Source organism: Gekko japonicus, unplaced genomic scaffold, assembly GCF_001447785.1.
Source record: "Gekko japonicus isolate JY-2015 unplaced genomic scaffold, Gekko_japonicus_V1.1 scaffold1442, whole genome shotgun sequence".
In the NCBI taxonomy this organism is placed as follows: domain Eukaryota; kingdom Metazoa; phylum Chordata; class Lepidosauria; order Squamata; family Gekkonidae; genus Gekko; species Gekko japonicus.
Genome location: NW_015163646.1, coordinates 213934 through 239066, shown reverse-complemented (window position 1 = coordinate 239066; position 25133 = coordinate 213934). Strand labels below are relative to the sequence as shown.

Genomic DNA, 25133 nt, shown 5'->3' with positions numbered 1-25133 from the left:
CGGCACTTGGTATTTTTGGCCACCGTGTGACACAGAGTGTTGGACTGGATGATCCAACATTGGCTTCTCTTATGTTCTTATGAGCCGTTGAGGCAGCGTGAAAGAGAAAAGTTGGCCTTGCCGCATCTGGTGCTTTTGGGAAGCCTGTTAGCGGTGCAGGAAAGCAATAGACAGCCTCCTCTGGTCCGCTTCTGGTACTCAAAAGACAGATTGCCTCTCAAACTGGAGGTTCCATTTAAGACTAACTCAGCTTAGAGGGAACACTGCCTCCCATCCACCCAGCCAGGAAGGAAGATCTGCTGCTAAAATGAGCGCCCGCTTGTGCTGGATCCCAAGAATCCATTTTGCTACCAGCGGTGCTTTCCTCCAGCGCACGGAGTCTTCCGAAGGGATTCTTATCACAGCTGAAAATGAAAGTGTGTGTGGGGGGGGATGAAGGGGGGGGCTATCCTGATATGGTTCACCACTGTTCTCGGTGACTCCTGCATTTTGAACAACTCTCAAACTGGGTGCCACAGCCAAGGGGGGGGAGGGGAGGGGGACTCAAAGGCTTCCCCTGATACTGTGGAGGGGTCATCTCAGGCAAGGGGTAGGCTTGGTAACCTCTCCGCCTGCTTCCCCGAATACCCAGCATGATTTACTCGGTCATTTTGTAGAAAAAGAGGCGCAGAAGCTCATTAGCATAACTTATTTGCATACGCCACACCCCCTGACATCACCGGAAGTGTGTCAGAAGGCAACACCCACCGCTCAGGCTCCACTGGACTGTTTTGGATTGCTAGCTATTGGGGGGGGGGACACACGCAGATCTGTCCTCACCGAGGAGGGAGAGCTTGTACCTGAATAAAACTTGGTCTTGAAGGTGCCACTGGACTGTTTTGGACCGAGGGGCCGGGGGGAGCTCTGCAACTTACCTGGCTGCTGCTTGCTCTGACTGAGGGCTGCTGGTAGCCGGGGGTGGGGTTTGTTGCATGTGCCCGCCCCCTGGGCTCTTTACTGCCGGAGCTCCGCTCCTGTGCGCTCCTGCAGGAAATGAACCCTGTTTACTCCACCTATGTTTACTGTGAAAAATTGATTCAAGTCCAATTACAGTCCACAAATTTGCTTCTTGTTTTTGTTTCTTTATTTTACGTCATGCAATGCTGCTACTGCTGCTTCCAACAATTGCCATGCGACTACAGATTTTCCAGGTGCACAATCTGTTTCCCTCAATGCTCCATCAGGTCGCTTTATACTTGGAGCCCATGCTCTACGTCTCCTGCTCAGAATTAATCTTGTATTTTCTTGTCATCTGCTGGCTCTCATTAATTCTGAGTAGGAGACGTAGAGCATGGGCTCCAAGTATAAAGCGAAGCATTGAGGGAAACAGATTGTGTACCTGGGAAATCTGTAGTCGCATGGCAATTGTTGGAAGCAGCAGCAGCAGTGCATGATTTACTGGCCGGAGGGTTGGATGAGGCCTGGATTCAAATCCTCATTCAGTCAGGAAGCACATCGCGTGACCTTGGGCCAGTCTCTCATCCTTGGCCTACTTTGCAGGGCCGTGGTGAGGGTAAAAAAGGGGGAAGGGGAGCCGTGCACTCCATCTCCGGCAGAAGCACAGAGTAAGAAGATAAGTGAGCGTGAGTGAGAGATGGAGGGGAAGCCTTGATTTTACTGTTTTGTAGAAGGAAAACGGGCACCGCCATTAGGGCTGGGAAATTCCTGAAGGTTTTGGGGGCCCATCCTGCAAGGGCAGAGTTTGGGGAGAGAAGGGAACCCAGCTGGATAATAATGCCACAGAGTCCGCCGTTCAAAGCCACCGTTTTCTCCGGAGGGACCGATCTCTGTAGTCTGGAAATCAGTTGTATTTCCAGGAGAACTCCAGGCCCCACTTGGAGTCTGGCAACCCCGACCGCAGCTGTTGCTACCTAGGCAGGGATCAATGCTCCCTCCAAGCCGTGGAGTCTTGTGAGCAAAAATCCTACTTTGTGAGCTACCGGCATTAAAGTTGTGAGCGAGCGATCTGGCTGCTGCGTAAATCAGTTTGCTCTGCAGCCCTCCCTCCTGAGCGAAGACAAAAATGAGTGAGCCGGAGGCTAAAAAACTGTGAGCTTGCTCACTCTAACTCAGCTTAGAGGGAACACTGACAGGGATACCCCTCTCGTCAGCCCGGTGGGAAGTTTGCTTGTCTTGCTACCCTGACAGACGTCGCCGCGGGTGCGGAGGAACTTCATATCGCAGGGCTGGGCCTCAGATGTGGGTGTGATTCTCTTGTTCTATCTCTCCCCCCCCCCTGCAGGATTCTTCATACCTCAACGAACTCTCCAACAACTCCCTCTTCTCCTCCCCAGCCGACTCCCTCTCGGACATAGCCGACGCTCAGGAATTCGTGCCCGCCGACAGCCTCAACGTGCCAACGATATGGGACGTCAACACGCCGCAGCAGCAGAACCAAATAGAGGTCAGGCCTGGGCCTTTCTGGCCTCCGCGTAGGCCTCCTTCCCTCCCTCCCTCCCTCCCTCCCTGAGTCTCAGAGCTTTAAACGCTGGCCCGACTGTCCCTAAAAACGAGCCTGTGATTTAATCCCACGATTTAAAAAAGAAAAGAAAAAAGCTCGCCCTTGCCAAAGAAAAGTGGCCGACACCAGTTAATTTCCCAATTAATTATTATACGTATTCTTTCGGGTGCCAAAGTGGCATGGGGCCAGGTGGATTTTGAGCGCCACTAGCGAGGAGAAGAATACACATCACCTGGGGGCTGAAAGTGGTTGGCTCTGGAAAAAGTAACCACATGCAAAAACTCTGCCCCCCTCAACAACTTCCTGCTGGCGATGCTGACTCAGACTTCCAGTAATGGAAGATACATTATTTTTTTTCTTTCCAAAAAGGGGTTATGTGTGTGTGTATAATCACAGCGTATTTCAACTTCTGCTTCAGAAACGTCTGTTTGTCTTGCACTCTTGATAATGCTGCCCCCTGAATAGCCAAAAGCGATCCGGTGGTTTTTTAACTTCTCTTTTTGCATGTGTACAAGTAGGAGGGGAAACATTTGCGAATGGCTTTGGAGCTACGGTGAAGGAACCCAGACCTTTTTTGGGGGTGGGGTGGGAAATCCGATGTAAAATCTCTTAGACGGGATTTCTTTGCTTTCATGGAAAGAGTTTGTCTGAAGGAGAGAGTGGGGAAGTGGGATGGGGTGCCGGGTTCAGACGAGGGTTTGGCCCTGGAGGATGCGAGATCCAAGCAGGGCTCTTTTTGTAGCAGGAACTCCTTTGCATATTAGGCAACACCCCCCCCCCCTAATGTAGCCAATCCTCCAAGAGTTTACAGAGCTCTTCTTACAGGGGCTACTGTAAGCTCTCGGAGGATTGGCTACATTAGGGGTGTGTCGCCTAATATGCAAAGGAGTTCCTGCTACATAAAGAGCCCTGGTGGACGCCCTGTGGACTTTGCCCCGGGTTGCAAGGTTTGGTGGGAGATCGGGCTATCTTGGGGGTTAGCTGGAGGCTGGAGAGGGAAATAGAGACCCTGGCCTAGATAAGCCGACAGAGAGAAAAAGTGAAGCAGCCGTCGGTTGTCAGTTCAGGAACAGAGTCTACAGAAGTACCCTCAGCAGTATTGTCTGGGAGGTTTGCGAACACTCCCTATCAAGAAAGGCTTTGTCCATGTAAAGGAAGGCACCCAGAAACAGTAGCCCATGTTCTACTTCATTGTGATTTTTATGGGGAAGTGCGGGACTGTATAATTAAACCTATTGTGTCTAACTTTCACAGTCTATCTGAGGTGAAGTTAGTATCTCTTTTACTATCTGACCAATGTTCCCACATTACAAGTTCAGTAGCAAAGGTACCTTCTGGCTGCCATAACAATCAGGGAGCAAAAGTCTAGCTTTTTCCATGTGATGCTTGATGGTGTTTATAATTGAAATTCTCCGTCAATTCGCCATGTTGTACCTTTTTTTTTAACGCCAGTAAAGGTATTTGGATTGGACTGGACTGGAGTCTGCAGAAGGAAAGGAGAAACCCAGTTCCCAAGCCCAGGAATAAATTGGTCCCGTGAGTTTTTTGGAAGGCTGAGAGGGAGAGGCCTTTTATGAGCCTCTCATGACAGGGAATTGCACAGGCTGGGGGGGGGGTGGCTTAAAAAGCCGCCACCCATGTATAACTGCCAGCCTTAACTCTGTACGTGCGCGGAGGAAGGCTGCAGGGTCCAGCCCAGGAACACACACAGCACTGCCGTTTCAGTCACAGCACAAATCTTCTAGAAAGGGGGGGGGGTAAAGTCCCCACCTCTTTGCCACCTTCTTCCTCCTGGGCTGGCCGCTGAGGGTTTGGCAGGTGGGGAGTGCAAAAAGATAGCACAGACGGTGGAGATGATTTTTCACCCCTATTCTTATATAGTACTGAAACTTAGGGGGCGGGGAGTGCAGTTTGTGAGCCAGTTTGGTGTAGTGGTTAAGTGTGCGGACTCTAATCTGAAAGTGGGGTTTGATTCCCCACTCCTCCACTTGCAGCTGCTGGATGACCTTGGGCAAGTCATAGTTCTGTCAGAGCTGTTCTTGAAAAGAGCAGTTTCTGTCAGAGCTCTCTCAGCCTCACCTACCTCACAGGGTGTCTGTTGTGGGGGAGGGGAAGGGAAAGGCGTTTGTAAGCCGCTCTGAGACTCAGAGTGAAGGGCAGGGTATAAATCCAATCTCCTCCTCCTCCTCCTCCTTTTCTTCTTCTTCATCATCATCAGAGAAATTGCTTAGCAGAAAGCTTCAAGACAAGCGAAGGAAGTACCTTTTCCTTACTTAGCTTATGGAACTCACTGCCACAAGATGAAGCCACTTCTAACTGATGGCTTTCAGAAAGGATTGGGTGGATTTTGAGTGGCGGGGGGGGGAGTGGGAGAAAGCCCCTAGCGATGGCTGTTAGCTTCCAGCTACTAAGCAGAGCTTTCCGGATGCTGAGGTGGGCTGCTGCTGAACACAGGGTGCTGGAGACCGGCGGGAGGGAGGGTCTTTTGTCCTGGCCCTGCTTGTGGGTTTCCCGGAGGTGTCTAGCTGGCTGCTCTTAGAAATGGGGGTCTGGAATGGATGGGACTTCGGCCTAATCCTTCAAGGATGCTCTTACGGTAGTGAGAACCCAAAACATACCCATGGCCAGTAGCTCAGTTGTCTCTCTAAGGAAGGGTTAGACAAATTCAGTGAAGGGCGAGGTCAACGGACGATTGCTGGGCTCAGTTGCTAAAGCGAGCTTCCGTGTACAAAGGCAGTTTACCTCTGCACACCATCCGCTAGGAGAAAGCGGGGGGGGGGCTTCATCTCTTACTCACAGGCTTCCTGGAAGCGTTTGGTTGTGTGCTGCTGGAGTCGAAATCCCCCAAAATTTTTGCCCTGGAGGAAGCGGTGTTCTCTGGCCCATAATAACATGCGCAAAGGAAGAAGACATGAATGTGTTGGGCTTTCTTTTGCATAAAATGTAGCTTCTGCTGTTCACGCAGAGGCTCGGCACGGTAGTCGAGACTTCCCAGTTAGGAGGGAATCTCTTAGGGAGCAATGAAAACTGTATGTGATTTTAGAGACAGAAAGCCGAAGTAGGGGCAGAAGGACTCTGATAAATGGCTTTTTGAAATAAAGATGCTCAGAAAGTTCTCTCATAATAACTAATTTACTAATATAGAGCAATGTGAAAAACAAGAACTCTACAAGTATATTGTTTTACTATTTTAACATTAATATTAAGGTTAACATACAGGGGGTCTCCCACTCTTGGGTTTTTAGTTAGTGTGGGTTTCTTTCCTTTATCCATAGTAGTAGTTCCCCTTGCTATATTTTTCTTTGTAGTTTGTAGTCTTATTGAAAAAATAAAAATATCCCTCCGGGGGTTTAAAAACAAAACAAAAAGGAGGGAATCTCCTTTGTCCTCTTTCTTTTACTGCTCCACAGTGTCCGTTGAGCATTTTGGCATGAGGACCAGAGACTTTTAAAGCAGCCATTAAGAAAAATAAATGGGAAGCCGAAGTTCTCGAGACCTTGAGCTGTGCACCCAATACCAATTCCTGTCATTGTTTTTTTCCTTTTTTCTTTGGAATCACGGAACGTACATAGTAAAACAGACAAATTTGGGTGCATGGGGGGTGGGGTGGGGGACAAAGTCATCTTACTGGAATGAAGGTGAACGAAGAAGGGATGGCCCAGAAGCCCAGCTGGTCTTTGTTATTTACTTCCTTCCTTTCTCCCCAGGGGAGACCCCAAAGCTTATGGTATCTTCCACTCCCCCATTTTGTCCTAAGAACGGCCCTGTGATGTAGGTCAAGCTAAGAGAATGGGGGGGAGGGTTTCCAGCTATCCTCCCCATAGGTTCCTCTAGAACAGGGATGTCAAACGTGCAGCCCAAGGGCCGGATCAGGCCCCCAGAGGGCTTCCATCAGGCCCGCAGTGGAACTGGCCATCTCCTGCTTCCAGTTCTGCTGCTGCTGCTGCTGCATCATAGCTTGCTTCGCCAGACTCTCTCAATCGCTCAGCCATTTCATGTTTAAACCTGGGCCCTAGACTCAGAACTCTGAGCATGAGATTTCTGTGGTGAATGTCAATAAAATCAAAAGTAGGTTTGCAGCTGACAGATACACACTTGAATAGCATACTCAAGATTGCAACAGCCCAGACATTTTGATGCAATAACTCCAGAGCGAGAGGTGTCAGTTATCAGATACTGTTAAATAAACAAAATATTGCAAGAGTGCTGATGTTTTAAGCATGTTTTTGTTTTAAGTTTAAAAAAAATCTTTGTGTTTGTGTCTTTCATAAAGTTTATATCTCCACTACCTGGCATTACATTTTATGACACGCATGGCCCAGCCCAACAAGGTCTCATTTATGTCAGATCTGGCCCTCATAACAAATTAGTTTGACACCCATGCTCTAGAAGAAGAAGAAGAGGAGGAGAAGGTGTTGTTGTTGTTTATACCCCACCTTTCACTACCCAAAGGAGTCTCAGAGCGGCTTACGATCTCCTTTCCCTTTCCCTCCCCACAACAGACACCCTGTGAGGTAGGTGGGGCTGAAAGAGCTCTTTTGAGAACAGCTCTGAGAGAACTTGTGACTGATCCAAGGTCACATCAGCAGCTACAAGTGGAGGAGCGGGGAAATCAAACCTGGTTCTCCCAGATTAGAGTCCGCTGCTCTCCCTTAACCACCACACCAAGCTGGCTCTAATGCAAAGGCCACTTAATTTGGAGGAAGGCTTCAGACTTGAGGCAAACGGAAAGGTGGGGTATAATTATTTTAATTGGGGTAGGGGTCATTTACGACTGGCTCCAGGTCATCTGGCAAGCATCCATGGCAGAGGGGGGGGGATTCGAACCCGGGCCTCCCTGTTCGGACACTCTAACCCCCATGCTACGGCGTCTCCTCTCACAGGCTTGTTTTTTCCTTCCTCTCTCCCACTTCAGCTCCTGCCTCCCGACCTGCAAGGCTTACAGGGTTTGCAAGCGATGGACAGCCGTGTTGCTGCCGTTCCAGACACCCCCCTTCTCTCGAGCCTTCAGGTGAGGCCCTGATGCCCAGGTGGCGGGAGCCGGGAGCCACCCCATTAAACTGAAATGGCTCCCAGTGGTTTCGTTGTGCACCCCTGCTCTGTCTCCTCTTCCTCTGGAAGCACCCCAGTGTGTTGTGGGCAGGAACATGCTTGCGACTGGCTTCCCTCCCATGTGGAGAGGAGGAAATGGCAGCATCTGGACTCAGGTAGTTTTCGGCAAGGTCCCTCCTCGAAAAGGGGACGAGATTTCGGGTGAAGAAGGAGTCTCAAAGCAGCTTACAATCTCCTTCCCTTCCTCTCCCCATAACAGACACCCCGTGAGGTAGGTGGGGCCGAGAGAGCGCTTTTGAGAACTGCCCATGAGAGAACAGCTCTGAGAGAACTTGTGACTGACCCAAGGTCACCCTGCTGGCTTCATGTGGAGGAGTGGGGAATCAGACCCGGTTCTCCCAGATTAGAGTCCGCTGCTCTTAAACACTTCAACGCACGGAAGCTGATCCCTGAGGCGGCAGCGGTTTGGGATGCCGGGACGAAGGGAATGCATGTCTCGCTTTCCAGCCTAACCTTCCCCCTTGACAAAATGACTGGGAAAAACAACTCGGGATTCTAAGAGAGCTTCTTTCTAGATGTACTCCTTGTCTGTGTGGAGCGCCCGGCCTGGGGGAGGCAGGTGCCCATTCAGACATTCAGTTCTCCCACTTGGGCTGGCAAATACGCAGGCTGTCGGGGCCCCGGGGGCCAGAATTACTGTCGGATGTCCCCACCAAGGGAGGAGAGAGGGCTGAGGGTGGCAGATGCCGAAATGCCTTCTGACACACTTCCGGTGGTGTCAGGAGGTGTGGCATATGCTAATGAGTTATGCTAATGAGCTCCTGCACCTCTTTTTCTACGAAATGACCCCTGGTTCTAGTATATACAACTACTTCTGACACAAGGCCAGATATATTTGTGGCCCCAAATAGAAACCTTTTGGTGTGCCATTCAATTCCATATTGGAACATTCCAATTTTGGTTCTGTTTTATTTATTGTTAATTGCCTTACATGTGTTACAGGGACTCAGTTGCTTGTTGTATTTTACACTATTTGACCTCCAGAGAAGGCTCTTGTGAGCCGAAACACGTCAGGTCATATACTGTCCTTTTTTTGTGTATATTTGTAACTTTGAACATTTTATGAGGCTTTCTGTGGCCCCCTGCTAGGTTTTTATATGTCTTTGTAATAGACACTCTATTGTACACTTACTTATGTTTTTAACTTTTGACCTTCAATTAGTTTTCTAAACTTCCTTTGGAAGTTTGTGCTTTGTTGGTTCAAATCCACAATCAGCCCTGAAGGCTGGGCTGGTCTCTCCCACCCCCCACCAGCTGCACCTTAACCCTCCTCAAAGGGTTCTTGCAAGTACGGACCACTCTGAGCTCCTTTGAGGAAGAGCAGGATAAAAATGTACTAATTGGACTGGCACAACTGCAAGGTCGGGGGAGGCGAAAGAACAGCCCTCCTGCCTCCATCTCTGTGAGCCAGGGGGACCTGAGAATGGAACTTCTGGTGCTGGGTCTCGTTGGCACATCAGTCCGAAACGCGTCTGAGATTCTCTTGGTGTGTGTTTCGTTTCAGTCCCAAACTCAGGTAGAAGAGGAGGAGGAGGGTGATGACGACGAGGCAGAGGAGATGGGCCACGCGGAGACGTACGCGGATTACGTCCCATCTAAATGTAAGTGTGCCGCCGGCGCTTGGTCCCAACCAGGCCCCCTCCCCCCCACCCCACGAGCAGAAGAAAGTGTGAAATTGGCCTTAGCCAGGCCACCCTGTGTCTTTTCTTCAGGTGAGGGCTGGCCACTATGTCAGGGGTGGGTCTATATGTGTAGCTGTCTTACGCAGCTAATGAATCAGGCCCTTGGTCCGTCGAGGTCAGCATTGTTTACTCAGACCGGCAGTGGTTCTCCAGGGTCCCAGGCGGAGGTCTTTTCACATCACCGACCGCTTGGTCCTTTTTAACTAGAGATGCCGGGGATTGAACCTGGGACCTCCAGCATGCCAAGCAGAGGCTCTTCCACTGAGGCTGGGCTGAAGTGAATCAAGCACACAAAACAGAAAGCAGTAAAACTGTACCCAGCTTACCACTTGTATGCACCCCCCCCCCCACACACCCTCTCCATCTTACTTACACAGATCTCATCAGATCTCGGAAGCTAAGCAGGGTCGGCCCTTGTTAGTACTTGGATGGGAGGCCACCATGGAAGCCCAGGGTTGTTACGCAGAGGCAGGCAATGTCAAACCACCTCTGTTCATGTCTTGCCCTGACCTGGGTGGCCCAGGCTAGCCTGATCTTGTCCGATCTCAAAAGCTAAGCAGGGTCGGTCCTTGTTAGTACTTGGATGGGAAACCACCAAGGAAGTCCAGGGTTGTTACGCAGAGGCAGCCAATATCAAACCACCTCCATTCATCTCTTACCCTGACCTGGGTGGCCCAGGCTAGCGTGATCTTGTCAGATCTCAACAGCTCAGCAGAGTCAGTCCGTGTGAGTCCTTGGATGGGAGACCACCAAGGAAGTCCAGGGTTGTTACGCAGAGGCAGGCGATATCAAACCACCGCTGCTCATCTCTTGCCCTGACCTCAATGGCTCAGGCTAGCGTGATCTCGTCGACTCTCGGAAGCTCAGCAGAGTCACTCCATGTTAGTCCTTGGATGGGAGACCACCAAGGAAGTCCAGGGTTGTTACGCAGAGGCAGGCAATATCAAACCACCTCCATTCATCTCTTACCCTGACCTGGGTGGCCCAGGCTAGCGTGATCTTGTCAGATCTCAAAAGCTCAGCAGAGTCAGTCCGTGTTAGTCCTTGGATGGGAGACCACCAAGGAAGCCCAGGGTTGTTACGCAGAGGCAGGCGATATCAAACCACCGCTGCTCATCTCTTGCCCTGACCTCAATGGCTCAGGCTAGCGTGATCTCGTCGGCTCTCGGAAGCTCAGCGGAGTCAGTCCATGTTAGTCCTTGGATGGGAGACCACCAAGGAAATCCAGGGTTGTTACGCAGAGGCAGGTGATATCAAGCCACCGCTGCTCATCTCTTGCCTTGAAAACACCCTGCTGGTTTGCTGTAAGGCGGCTGTGACTTGATGGCCCTTTACACCACCACCACCAGGTGGGAAGAGAGGAACTGGCCCAGGGTCATGCAATGAAGTCCAGGGCTGGGGGGGGGGGGCTCAAACCCGGATCTCCCCAGTCCTAGCCTGATGCTCAAACCATTGCCCAGCTGCACAAGTCTGTGCTTCTAAATCATTCCTAGGGTAGCGAAATGTGCCTCGTCCTTAGAATCCCGTGCTTAGTGGCCAGCTTGGCATAGAAACAGCATCAAAAATGTACAAGTGCCAGTTAAAGTTACAGGGGCGGATTAAGGCTCACCGGTGCCCTAAAGCACTGACCAATCTTGGTGCCCCCCCCCTTTCCACATTGACCCAGTCCATTTTAGTTGCTGACCTGTCCGACCAGATATACAATGCAGGTTGCAGCAACTAACAACTGAATTTGTCTCCATCAGTTTACTTTTAAACACATGCATTTTACTTTTAAACATAGCCTATGACACTGCACCTCACCAACAAAAAACAGAAGATAACCCTAGGGTGCACCATGATCAGTTTGCACTAGTTTTTATCAATATATATATTTTTACAAATCTTCATTTGTTTGTTTTTCTTTTCACCCTTTTCCCTACTTTGTGGTGCCCCCTTTGGCCCTGGTGCCCTAAGCACGTGCTTAGTCTGCTTGATGGTTAATCCACCCCTAAGGGTGTCTCTCCCCCCCCCACCCCGGGTGGTTCTTTGTTTAAAGAAGGCAGTTTCTCGGTAAGGTGCCGGCGGGGTCCTCCATTCCCCGGCTGACAAGTTTGCTTTGCTTCCGCCTGCAGCGAAAATCGGGAAGCAGCACCCCGACCGGGTGGTTGAAACAAGCACCCTCTCCAGCGTCCCCCCACCAGACATCACCTACGCGCTTTCCCTCCCCGCCTCGACTGCTGACAACGGGTTGCTCTCTGCTCTCCAGCTGGAAGCGATTACTTATGCCTGCCAGGTATGCTTGGAGGAGGGTTTTCTCAGGCGGCCCAGGTGAGGTCTGTGGGAAGAGAGGAAAGGGGAAGGGTGTGGCCAGAGTGAGTGAGATGTCTGCATGGTGCAGTCGGAGAAAGTGGGGAGGGCCGGGGAGGTAATAATGTCAGCTCAGGAGATGAGAGCGTGGGTAGGAAGATCACCTGGAAACATGACAGTAATCCTCAATGTGGATCTGTTGTTGAGAAGCTGGGTGTCCCACGTCCAGCAGCGCACATCTGGAGCCAGCTTCTCAACTCCCCATATTGTTATTTTTTTCTTAAGGCAATCAGAATTACATGCTGTGTTTCGCCGCGTTTGAAGTTTTCGGTTACCATTGTCCTCTTAATAATTGAGTCCCACAGAAAGGCATCTTGGTTGGTTGATGTGGGAAGATTAACCAGGTTTAAAGCGGCCTACATTTGGAGTACCCTGACCTGAGTGGCCCAGGCTAGCCTGACCTCGGCAAACTTTGGAAGCTAAGCAAGGTTGGCCCTGGTCAGTATTTGGATGGGAGACCACCAAGGTTGTTCTGCAGAGGCAGGCGATGACAAACCACCTCTGCCCTGATCTCAGTGGCCCAGCCTAGCCTGATCTTGCCGCACCTCAGAAGCAAAGGAGGGTCAACCCTGGTCAGTATTTGTATGGGAGACCACCAAGGTTGTTCTGCAGAGGCAGGCGATGACAAACCACCTCTGCCCTGATCTCAGTGGCCCAGCCTAGCCTGATCTTGCCGCACCTCAGAAGCAAAGGAGGGTCAACCCTGGTCAGTATTTGTATGGGAGACCACCAAGGTTGTTCTGCAGAGGCAGGCGATGACAAACCACCTCTGCCCTGATCTCAGTGGCCCAGCCTAGCCTGATCTTGCCGCACCTCAGAAGCAAAGGAGGGTCAACCCTGGTCAGTATTTGTATGGGAGACCACCAAGGTTGTTCTGCAGAGGCAGGCGATGGCAAACCACCTCTGCCCTGATCTGGATGGCCCAGCCTAGCCTGATCTTGCCGCACCTCAGAAGCAAAGGAGGGTCAACCCTGGTCAGTATTTGTATGGGAGACCACCAAGGTTGTTCTGCAGAGGCAGGCGATGGCAAACCACCTCTGCCCTGATCTGGATGGCCCAGCCTAGCCTGATCTTGCCGCACCTCAGAAGCAAAGGAGGGTCAACCCTGGTCAGTATTTGTATGGGAGACCACCAAGGTTGTTCTGCAGAGGCAGGCGATGGCAAACCACCTCTGCCCTGATCTGGATGGCCCAGCCTAGCCTGATCTTGCCGCACCTCAGAAGCAAAGGAGGGTCAACCCTGGTCAGTATTTGTATGGGAGACCACCAAGGTTGTTCTGCAGAGGCAGGCGATGGCAAACCACCTCTGCCCTGATCTGGATGGCCCAGCCTAGCCTGATCTTGCCGCACCTCAGAAGCAAAGGAGGGTCAACCCTGGTCAGTATTTGTATGGGAGACCACCAAGGTTGTTCTGCAGAGGCAGGCGATGGCAAACCACCTCTGCCCTGATCTGGATGGCCCAGCCTAGCCTGATCTTGCCGCACCTCAGAAGCAAAGGAGGGTCAACCCTGGTCAGTATTTGTATGGGAGACCACCAAGGTTGTTCTGCAGAGGCAGGCGATGGCAAACCAACCCTGCCCTGATCAGAATAGCCCAGTCTAGCCTGATCTTGTCAGATCTCAGAAGCTAAGTAGGGTAGGGCCATGGATTACTGTGCAGAGGCCGGCAACAGCAAACCACCTCTGCATATCTCTTGCCTGGAAAACCCTGTGGAGTTGCCACGTGACAGCTGCATCTCGACGGCACTTTCCACCCATTATCCAACTTTAGAGAGTGAACGCTCAGTGGATCTGGAACGAAGGCTCACTGGGAGGAGGCATGCGCCTGTCAGAATAAGTGCCCTGTCCAAAGAGGCGTTCCCTTTTGTGTGCAGGGGAAGAAGGGGTGGGGGAATGCAGGCCCTGACGCACTTCCGTCTAGTCGTGGCTCAAACCATCCACCCACCCACCCCTTTTGCTTCCGAATTGGCAGCAACATGAAGTTTTACTCCCCGGCGGGCAGAGGGCCGGCTTCCTCATCGGGGACGGCGCTGGGGTCGGGAAGGGCCGGACTGTCGCAGGGATCATCTTTGAAAATTACCTGAAGGGGCGGAAGAAATCCTTGTGGTAAGAGTTCTTCCTTTTGGACGTAAGCCAAGCGGCTCCATTGTCAGCCTTGAGGTTTTCCAGAGCTGTCTCTTGCACAGTTTTAGGAAACAGTGAGCAGGTTGGGATTATTTTAATTTATAAATGCGATGGGGCAGCTGTTTCCGTGAACCCCTCCCTGCCAGCTTCTCCCGTCACTTAAAAATAGCTGAAAAGACACAAGCGCTGTGCCAGAACATCACCAGGTTCCATTGGATGCGTGGTCCTTCTTGGCAGGAGCTTTGTCATGTGTAAATTCCTGTCTCTCACTACATATAGTAGACTCCAGGGAGCTTGGGGCAATGCCCACCCCTTCACTCACTACAACCCTGTGAAGTAAGTCAGGCTTACAGATGTACGGCTGGCCCAAAATCTCACCCAGCGAGCTTCCTGCTAAGTGAGGATTTGGACCTCAATCTCTCTAGTCCTAGGCTGACATAGAAGAAGAGAAGAAGAGATTGGATTCATACCCTGCCCTTCACTCGGAGTCTCTGAGCGGCTTACAAACTCCTTTCCCTTCCCCTCCCCACAACAGACACCCTGTGAGGTGGGTGGGGCTGAGAGAGCTCTGACAGAAACTGCTCTTTTCAAGAACAGCTCTGACAGAACTATGGCTTGCCCAAAGTCACACCAGCAGCTGCAAGTGGAGGAGCGGGGAATCAAACCCAGTTCTCCCAGATTAGAGTCCGCGCACTTAACCACGACACCAAACTGGCTCTAATAACCCCTTCTGCTTCACTTTTTATTTTATTTTATATATTTATTAATCACCCAATCCCTGCAGTGCAGGGCCCTGGGTAGCATACATCATTCATAAAAGCATCAAGACAAAACAATTAAAACATTAATAACACATTTCAAACAAGAAGGTGGCATATATCCATTGGTCCCATTTCAAACTGCTGGCCGCTTCGCGGGCAGGGGAGAGGAGGACAAAGCATATATAAGAAGCGACTGGATGCCAGCTATGATGGAAACCGTTGCTGTCTTCAACCAAAGGCTTGGCGGAACATCTCTGCCTTACAGTCCCTGTGGAATTGCATAAAGTCCCGCAGGGCCCTGATGGTATTTCGCAGAGAGTTCCGCCAGGTTGGGGCCAGAACCGAAAAGGCCCTGGCCTTGGTCGAGAACAGCAAAACAGCTTTAGGGCCAGGGACCACCAGAAAGTTGTTATCTGAAGAGCGTAACTAGAGATGTGAAAGCCCGGGAAAAAAACGGAAAAATTCAGGAAAAAACCTCCCCCCCCCCCTGTTTTTTTCCTGAAGCCTTTTTTGTTTTTTTCCGAAAAATTGGAAAAATTGAAAGAGAAAAGAAAAGAAACTGATTATGGAACGTTTTATTTTAACATGATGAATAAAATAGTTTAAGACCAGGTGTTCAAATATTTTCCAAATCATTTCTAAAAAATATGTATGGTATCAGATTGATCTAATTTCTGTGCACTGAGGACAAGCAAATCCTAGGTTACAAACTGAACTCTCCAATGCAAGAACAAGATGCATTTCTTTCTTTAGGAGGTGCTATTGTCACAATAAAAGAAAATGGTTTCAGTTTTGTTTTTGCATGTGGGTGGGTATTTTGTTTGTAGTACTTGTTTGGATACACTATATTTTTAATATGCTAGTTGTGATAATTTCATGCGAAGTAAAAATGTCCATAGTCATATTTTATGTTCCAAAAGTAACAGAATGACTTTCAATCTGGAAAAGAAAAGAAAAAAGTGCTAATGTAGCATTTTTTCAATTTTCCCGAAAATTTCAGTTTTTCCCAGAAAAAAACAGGGTATTTTTCCGAGCTTCAAAATTTTCGGAAATTTTACACCTCTAAGCATAACGCTCATCCAGGGAGGAGACGGTCCTGTAGATATGTCCGTCCCTGACCGCTCAAGGTCTTGTAGGTCAATGCCAAAACCTTGAATTTGACTTGGTATTCCACTGGGAGCCATTGTAGCTGGCGCAGCACTGGATGTATATGTGCCATCCGTGACGTTCCCGTCAGGACTCTTGTTGCCGCATTCTGGTTCAGTTGGAGCTTCCGGGTCAGTTTCAAGGGCAGGCCAGCGTAAAGCGAGTTACAGCAGTCTAGCCTGGAGGTGACCGTTACATGGATTTCGGAGGTCCAAAGGGTGGAGGAGCTCCCAAATAGTGTTTCCCTCAAACGTGTCCGCTGGTGCAAATGAACGCAGGGAGGGAGGGGGCAGGATTTGCAAGGGAGAATTGGCCTGGGGAGGGGGGGGGAGAGCATTGTGTAACAGGTACTTGTGCCCCAATTCACCTGGCCATTCTGCTTCGGTACAGGCACTTCTGCACAAACTCACCTGGCTGTTTTTTGCTTCCCTTCCGTTAGGTTCAGCGCCTCTAACGATCTCAAGTACGATGCCGAGAGGGACTTGAAGGATATCGATACACCCAACATTCCTGTCCACGCTTTAAATAAGGTGGGTCCCCCCCCCACAAGCATAGTTAGGGGTAGGTGTGAGACAGGTGTGAGACGAGACCTTGTATTGTGCATTGAAGCACTTGTGGGGCTCTGCAGTTGGACGCCGACCGAACATTGTTATGAACCTTTGAAACTCCTTAGGTCTGTCGAGCCCAGTGTCCTCCCTCTTACCGGAGGCAGCTTTGCACGATCCCACGGAAAGGTCCTTCTCAAGGGGGTGGCGGCCAGTGTTCCCTCTAAGCTGAGTTAGTGTGAGCTAGCTCACAGCTTTTTAGCCTCCAGCTCACACATTTTTGTCTTCGCTCAGGGAGGACGGCTCCAGAGCAAACTCATTTACGCAGCAGCCAAATCGCCCGCTCCCAACTTTAATGCCTGTAGCTCACAAAGTAGAATTTTTGCTCACAAGACTCCACGGCTGAGATAATGCATTGGTGGCGGCCGGGGCTGAGTAGGAGAACTGACAGGCAGAAGGTCCCGCGTTCAGTCCTCGGCATCTCCAGTTAGATTCGGGCAGCAGGCAAGGCGAAAAACCTCCCCTTGAGATCCTGGAGAGCGGCGGCCAGACACACGATGGTCTGATTTTGTTCGACACCCACTTTCTGAGGCCCTTGAACTGGCGATCCAGAGGGTGGACGTAAGCCGCTGCCTTCTGTGACTAGCTCCACCTAGTCTACTCCGACTGACAGCGGCGTTGTCAGAGAAAGGTCTTCCCCCCACACCTGTTCCTGGTAATGCCAGGGACCGAATGTGGCTTCTTTATTTCATTTTATTTCTTAAATCTGATTTGCTAAGCTGCCCTTCTCTACAGGTAGGGTTCAGGGCGGCTCACAACAGAATAATATACACAGTTCTTTAGTTTAAAACCAACATGAAAACCACCTAGAAACAGATCGGTAATTAGGAACAAGCAGGGCTATTTTTGGGCAGGAACGCACAGGAACGGAGTTCCGGCTGGCTCCCGAGTTGGCCACACCCAGCAGGAACTCATTAGCATAATAGGCCACACCCAACAGCAGAAACTCATTAGAATTGGCTACATTAGGGGTGTGTGGCCTAACATGCAAAGGAGTTCCTGCTACAAAAAAAGCTCTGGGTTTTGACAACAAGGTAAACAGAATAAGAAGCAAAAGGGGTGTGTGGCTGGATGACCACACTTCTGGTAACATGGGGGTGCGGCCTAATATGCTAATGTGTTGTGTCCAGGGTGTGGCCTATTATGCTAATGAGTGTCTGCTGTTGGGTGTGGCCTATTATGCTAATGAGTTCCTGCTGGACTTTTTCTACAAAAAAAGCCCTGGGAACAAGAATACACATACAGGACAGTGGAAAACATCAGTTCCCCTGGCCGCCTCGGCGGGGAGGGGCCGTGAGGGATGGGGGGGAAGTGTATGAGAGAGTGCCAGATGTCATACTGTCCCCGTTGCTGTCCTCAACCAAATGCCTGGCAGAACATCTCTGCCTTGCACACCCTGCAGGAAGGTTCCACCAGGTGAGGACCAGGGCCAGAAAAGGCCAGCCGGATCTCTCTGTGGGCAAAGCAGGCATTCTACTATTGAGTTACGAGTCCTGCTCCAAACAAGACATTGGGTCAGTGTCACTGTTCCCTCTAAGCTGAGTTAGTGTGAGGTAGCTCACAGTTTTTTTAGCTTCCGGCTCACACATTTTTCTCTTCGCTCAGGAAGGGATGGCTCCAGAGCAGACTAATTCCTGCAGTAGCCAAATCCCTCGCTCACAACTTTAATGCCAGTAGCTCACAAAGTACAATTTTTGCTCACAGGACTCCACAGCTTAGAGGGAGCATTGGTTAGCAATGGTGGCTGGACAGCCGCTGGGCCACAGCCTCCTTTTATCTGTCTCAATCTCTGCTCTTCTCCCCGGCCTAGATTAAGTACGGCGACACGGCTACCTCGGAAGGAGTCCTCTTTGCCACTTACTCTGCCCTGATCGGTGAGAGCCAAGCGGGTGGCCAGCACAGGACCCGGTTGAAACAGATTCTGGATTGGTGCAAGGAGGACTTCGACGGAGTTGTATCCTAAATGCTGCTGGGATCTTTCGGACGGACCCCCCCCCTCCCCCGGGCCTCCGGCTGTGTTCTGGTTTTGCCTCACAGTAGAAAATCAGTAAAACAAACAAACAAAAAAATCTCAGGATGCTGACTTATTTCGGGTTTCCAAGAATCTCAGGCTTGGGGCTTTTTTCTTCCACATGTTTTTCTTTTCAAAGAGGCAGGTTTCTAGTCCTCGTGGGTTTCCAGCTGCACTCCAGGGTAAAAGAGAAATAGTGAAAATGAAAATATGAGAATTACTAGGAAAAAGGCCTGTTGTGGAAATAAATACAACGGCCTCTAGAAAGAGGCTCTGGGCGGGTGCCCCGGCCTTGGACACTCAGTGTCAATTTGCTGTGGCAACCTCAGCAGGATATAATAACACTGACTCCACCATTTTCTCCAGAGGAACTGATCTCTGCTACCTAAAGAACAGTTGTAATTTTGAGTGATCTCCAGCCCTCACCTGGAGATTGGCAATGACGGTTCCCCAGAAGGGAATGGTTGGTTTGGAGGGTGGAGTCTATGGCTTCGTACCTGTCCGAGGTCCCACGCCTCCTGAAACCTCACACTCTCCAGGCTCCATCCCTCACATCTCCAGGAATTTCCCACCTGGAGTTGGCAACCCTATATCCTTCCCAGCCAGTCATCAACCTACCTTTATTTCCTCCTCTTCAGCTTTCCACCCCCCACACACCTGCACCCTCTCCCATGCTCTGAAACCCTGACTGCTACATCACATTGGCTGTCATACGGGGGGCCACCTCAGCAGCATATAAGGATACAGAGCCCACCATTTTCTCCAGGGTAACTGATCTGTGCCATCTGGAAAGCAGTTGTAATTCTGAGTGATCTTCAGCCCTCACCTGGAGATTGGACACATTTTACCTCAGAAGAGCAAAACTGTTTAGAATGTTAGAGGCAAAAGCCAATCAAGTCGCCTATGCAAACGACCTCTGTGTTCCGAGGCAAAGGCCAATGAGGCTGCATATGCAAATAACCTCTGTGTTCTGACTGGCTATGGGGGGGGGGAGAGGAACAGCAAACTGTTTAGAATGTTGGAGGTGAGACTCAAGCAATGCAGCCAATGGATAGGGACAGATTCTGAGTGACACACCAGGGCGCCAACCAATTCCAGAGCGTGTGGAATGTTCTAGAGAAGTGCCACCACCATTCGGCTTTTATGTATATGGGAGATAAGGTGGAGGGGTGCTAGAAAGGAGAGCTGGCTTGATTTTGTTTGTTTTCTCCAGTTTGGTGTAGTGGTGAAGTGTGCGGACTCTGATCTGGGAGAGCTGGGTTTGATTCCCCACTCCTCCACTTGCCCCTGGCTGGATGACCTTGGGCAAGCCATAGTTCTGATAAGAGCTGTTCTTGAAAAAGAGCCGTTTCTGTCAGAGCTCTCTCAGCCCCACCTCCCTCACAGGGTGTCTGTTGTGGGGAGGGGAAGGGAAAGGAGTTTGTAAGCTGCTCTGAGACACCTTTGGGTAGTGAAGGGCAGGGCTATAAATCCAATCTCTTCTCTTCTCTTCTTTTTCTTTCCAATATCTGACATTTTAACGGGAGATGCCAGGGGTTGAGCCCAAGACCTTTTGCACGCTAAGCCCATGCTCTGCTGCTGAGTGAGGAACCTTTAGTTTTTAAATATTAACTCTGGGAGCTGCCTTGATTAAAATACGTTATCTCCAATCAGTGAAAAGGGTCACCTCAGTGCTCAGTTCTCGTGGCCCTTCCTTACACACGCCCAGGGAAATGCTGATCGCAACTTTGGGGTCAGGAAGCAATTTCCCTCCAGGCCAGTTTGGCCAGGGATCCTGGTGTGGGGTTTTGTGGGTATTTTTGCTCTCTTCTGGGCATAGAGCAGTGGGTCACTGGGGGTGTGCGGGAAGATATTTGCGAATTTCCTGCCTTGTGCAGGGGGTTGGACTAGATGACCCAGGAGGTCCCCTTCCAACTCTACGATTCTATGATTCCTCATCTGGCGGCTTATAGCGAGTCACATGGTCCTTTCCGTGTAGTGGTTTGGTGTAGTGGTGAAGTGTGTGGACTCTGATCTGGGAGAACCGGGCTTGATTCCCCACTCCTCCACTTGCACCTGGCTGGATGACCTTGGGCAAGCCATAGTTCTGGCACAGCTGTTCTTGAAAAAGCGCAATTTCTGTCAAGAGCTCTCTCAGCCCCACCTACCTCACAGGGTGTCTGTGGTGGGGAGGGGAAGGGAAAGGAGTTTGTAAGCCGCTCTGAGACTCCTCTGGGTAGTGAAGGGTGGGGGTATAAATCCAATCTCCTCTTCTTCAGCCCCTCCGGGGTGGCTTTTTTCTTTGTCTCCCAGAGCTTTGTCTCCTTAACTAACCCCCCCACCCTTGCAGATTGTGTTTGACGAATGCCACAAAGCCAAAAACGCCAGCTCCACCAAGATGGGCAAAGCAGTATTGGACCTGCAGAACAAACTGCCTCTCGCAAGGGTGGTCTACGCCAGTGCCACAGGTGAGAGCCCGTTTTCACCCAGGGGACGGTTTTTTGGGGGGCTCTCGGCTCCGGCTTTTGGAGGGCGGCGGAGCCACCCGTTCTGTGCCGCCTGCGGAACAGGCCACACTTGAAATCCAGAATCAAGGCTGGCAGGCAGAGCAAAGAGTGGGGTTTCGTTGACTCCCAAGGCAGAGGTGATGAGTAAGGTTTGGGCGGAAGGGAACTGGGGGCAGGGCCTGGGAGGAATTCCGTGTCACACCTGGGGCAGGATCCTCACCTGTTCACGCCAGGCGGGTTAGCTAAAAAAGGGGGGGGGAGTGGCAGCCGTGAAAGCTAACAGCCCTCGTCCTGGCCTTTCTGGCAGCTAGCCAGGAAGTTCCAAAATGCCTGCCAGGTGGCAGCCAGTCCCGCGCCCCCCCCCCCCCCCCCGTTGTCAGTCTTACATGCCTGGATCACATGGGCAGGATATGGGCAGAAGCGAAGCCGGCTTCAGTAAGGGCGGAAGTGCATTCTCTTCCTTCTTCCCCTCGGAACACAGGGAGGCAGGTCCATGTAATACTTGGCCCTCTCCTGGTGCCCAGCAAATACAGCATGGGTTGCTTCAGTATGTGTGTGCAAAGAAGTTGAGCGTTCGGGGCACAGGCTCAGATGTTTCCTTAGCTGGCCTCAACACATTGAAAAAAAGGCAAAGCAGTAATGAATAATCCAAGCGTGAATAAATGCCTTGTGGGTCGTGCCGTGCTCTTGACTCTTTGCTACGTGTTTGTAACAGGTCAGGCACCGTTAAGAAACAAAACATGCAAGCCCTGGTTGGAAGATTGTTATCTGGTCTTATCAAAATATAAATGGAGAGAAAGAGAAAGTGGGAAGAAGAAAGGAGACATAGCAAAGGAGACATAGCAAATATATCTGGCCTTGTGTCAGAAGTAGTTGTATATACCGGAAATAATATGTACCTTTCAGTTTAGGTCCTAAGAGTGCAGATAAAATTGCCTTGTCAGGGACAACGTGCCATCGATATGTACTTCTGAAACAAGGGCAGATATCTTTGTGGCCCCAAATAGAAACCTTATGGTCTGTCATTCAATTCAGTATTGGAACATTCCAATTTTGGTCCTATTTTATTTATTGTTAATTGCCTTAAACGGGTTACAGGGACTCTGTTGCTTGTTGTATTTGGTACTATTTGACCTCTGAAGAAGGCTCTTGTGAGCCGAAATGCGTCAGGTCATACGCTGTCCTTTTTTGTGTATTTGTATCTTGGAACTTTTTATGAGGCTTTATTTGGGCCCCGACTAGGTTTTTATCAGGGCTTTTTTTGTAGAAAAAGTCCAGCAGGAACTCATTAGCATAATAGGCCACACCCAGCAGCAGAAATCTATTAGCATATTATGCCACACCCCTGATTGCACCACTCATTAGCATATTAGGCCGCATTCCCATGTTACCAGAAGTGTGGTCATCCAGCCACACCCACCTTTTGCTTCTTATTCTGTTTACCTTGTTTGTTGTCAAAACCCAGGGCTTTTTTTGTTGCAGGAACTCCTTTGCATGTTAGGCCACACACCCCTAATGTAGCCAATTCTAATGAGTTTCTCCTGCTGGGTGTGGCCTGTTATGCTAATGAGTTCCTGCTGGGTGTGGCCAACTTGGGAGCCAGCCGGAACTCCGTTCCTGTGCGTTCCTGCCCCAAAATAGTCCTGGTTTTTATATGTCTTTGTAATAAACTCTCTTTTGTGCACTTACTTATGTTTTTAACTTTTGCCCCTCAGTAAGTTTTCTAAACTTCCTTTGGAGGTTTCTCCTTAGTTGGTTTCGATTCCCCCCCCCCTTTTTTGGGTGGCCAAGGGTGATGGCAGGGAACAAGCCAGGATGTCTCTGTGCATGCGTCACGTGAAAGCATGGTGAAGAGCCATTCGCCCACCTGGCAGAAGAGAGGAGCAGGTTCTTAGAGCCCCTGAGCTATCTTCTCCCATGGTTACATATCTCCTGTGTTTTCCCCTTCTGTTTCTGACAGGTGCCTCCGAGCCAAAGAACATGATCTACATGAGCCGGCTGGGAATTTGGGGGGAGGGGACTCCTTTTCGATCATTCGACGAATTCCTCCACGCCATCGAGAAGCGGTACGTTGGGGCGGTGGGGTAGCCATTCTTTGCCCCTTCCCTGTCTTTGATGACGAACTTACGGTGGCTGATGAGAACTCCAGACTTGCACAGTTCAAAAGGGATGTGTTTCACTCTGTCCTTCAATCCCGCATGCTCCACCCCCTTATACTCGCCCAGCGGGAACCAGCCTGTGGGTAGGCCATCGGTTCCACCCCATCTCTCATTTCTTGGGGATCCTCCTCCATGCCTAGAAGCCTTTCCCCTCTTGCCTTAGAGGGAACATTGGGTGGGAGTTGGGGGTGGAGCATATTACAAACAGTATCGTGGCCACCTCTTGACCAATTAGCATCCTGTTGTTAATGTTGGGTAATTGTGCATGCAAGAGGATCTGGAAGGGAAAAGGTGGAGGGGATTCTCTCGCTCGGTTACCCTGGGCAGTTGGCCCCCAACTTCTCATTGGTTAGATGTTGAGCCTCTTTGGCCATTGCTTTCCCTCTGTGTTTCATCTTATATAGGACCTCTCTTCTTCTCTGTCTTACCTGGGCATTGAGCCGTCGCAAGTTAACCATTTTTGAAGTTAATCTCTTCACAATAAGATAGATTCCAGTGGTGGGTCACTGCTGAAGCAGCAGAACAAAGTTTTAGTCCGGTGGCACCTTGAAGACCAACAAAGTCTCATTCTGGAGATGAGCTTTCATGCGCAAGCACACTTCTCTGTCTGAAGATCTTGCTTGCACACAGAGCTTACACCTTGAATAAAACGTTGCTGGTCTTAAAGGCGCCGCTGGACTCAAACTCTGTCCTGTTCACATTAAGTTAAATGTGCCTACATGAATATGACATGTAAGACAATGCTTCTGTTTTTTGTAAGTAAAATTTCTCTCTCTTGTTACCATTGGAGTCAGGTCATCTTTGTCATTTGTTTGAACTGCATTTTCCCCTTAATTGGAAAATGTAGAGAATCAGGGATACTGCGAAAAAGCTTCTGTTGCTTCCAAGGCAATTAATATTTAAAAATATATATTTAATCCAACAGTTAATGCCTTTCGATGCACAATAATGCACAAGAGCAGAGAGTGGATGTGGCTACTCTGGGATCCATCTAGGGCAGCCAGAAGTCTTGGGCCGAACATGGCAGCAGCATAGTCCAGAGCGGGGGGTCGGGGGAAGGGAGCCCATCAGGCCATTGGCTTCTTCTGGGTTTTAGAGGTGGGCTCTCCTTCTTGGGAGGTTTTCAAACAGAGGCTAGATTGGCCCTCTGACAGCCATGCTGGTTCTGTGAACTTGGGCAGATCATGAGAAGGGAGGGCAGAAAGGGTTGCCTCAGGGCTCAGTTCTCATGGCCCTTTCTTACACGCCCAGGGAAATGCTGATCGCCACCTTTGGTGTAGTGGTTAAGTTTGGTGTAGTGGTTAAGTGCACGGACTCTAATCTGGGAGAACCGGGTTTGATTCCCCACTCCTCCACTTGCACCTGGCTGGATGGCCTTGGGCAAGCTGTAGCTCTGATGAGAGCTGTTCTTGAAAAAGAGCAGTTTCTGTCAGAGCTCTCTCAGCCCTGCCTACCTCACAGGGTGTCTGTTGTGCGGAGGGGAAGGGAAAGGAGTTTGTAAGCCGCTCTGAGACACCTTTGGGTAGTGAAAAAAGGTAAAGGTTCCCTTGCTCAAAAGCCAGTCGAGTCCGACTCTAGGGTTGTGGTGCTCATCTCCGTTTCAAAGCCGAAGAGCCAGCGCTGTCCGAAGACCTTTCCATGGTCATGTGGCCGGCATGACTAAACACCAAGGCGCACGGAATGCTGTTACCTTCCCACCGAAGTGGTGCCTATTTATCTACTTGCAATTTCTTGCTTTCGAACTGCGGCTGGTTAGTGAAGGGCGGGGTATAAATCCAATCTTCTCCTCCTCCTCCCCCTCCTCCTCCTCCTCCTCCTTCTTCATCTTCATCATCATCATAATTCTCACCCACTTTTGGGTTCTCCCTCCGCAGGGGCGTCGGCGCGATGGAAATTGTCGCCATGGACATGAAAGTCAGTGGGATGTACATCGCCCGGCAGCTCAGCTTCTCCGGGGTCACCTTCCGGATAGAAGAGATCCCGCTGGACCCCGAGTACAAGCTCGTCTACAACAGAGCAGCCCAGCTGGTGAGCTGTTGTGTCTCTCTGCGTTCATAGTGCCATAGACTTCAACCTCTGAAGCAGCCATTTTCTCCATAAGAACATAAGAGAAGCCAATGTTGGATCAGGCCAATGGCCCATCCAGTCCAACACTCTTTGTCACACAGTGGCCAAAAACACCAGGTGCCATCAGGAGGTC

General features: G+C 50.4%; 1 protein-coding gene across 2 annotated transcripts in view; it reads left to right on the top strand.

Moving 5' to 3' along the window:
• SBNO2 (strawberry notch homolog 2 (Drosophila)) overlaps positions 1 to 25133 on the top strand; it is a 129773-nt gene that overhangs the window by 68188 nt on the left and 36452 nt on the right. For both annotated transcript variants that reach the window (XM_015407638.1, XM_015407639.1), the window contains 10 exons: positions 2282 to 2443; positions 7416 to 7511; positions 9117 to 9213; positions 11409 to 11569; positions 13614 to 13747; positions 16112 to 16202; positions 18088 to 18231; positions 20618 to 20735; positions 22735 to 22840; positions 24808 to 24961. In XM_015407638.1, coding sequence (XP_015263124.1) covers positions 2282 to 2443; positions 7416 to 7511; positions 9117 to 9213; positions 11409 to 11569; positions 13614 to 13747; positions 16112 to 16202; positions 18088 to 18231; positions 20618 to 20735; positions 22735 to 22840; positions 24808 to 24961 — 1263 coding nt within the window. The remainder of the gene's footprint in view (positions 1 to 2281; positions 2444 to 7415; positions 7512 to 9116; positions 9214 to 11408; positions 11570 to 13613; positions 13748 to 16111; positions 16203 to 18087; positions 18232 to 20617; positions 20736 to 22734; positions 22841 to 24807; positions 24962 to 25133) is intronic.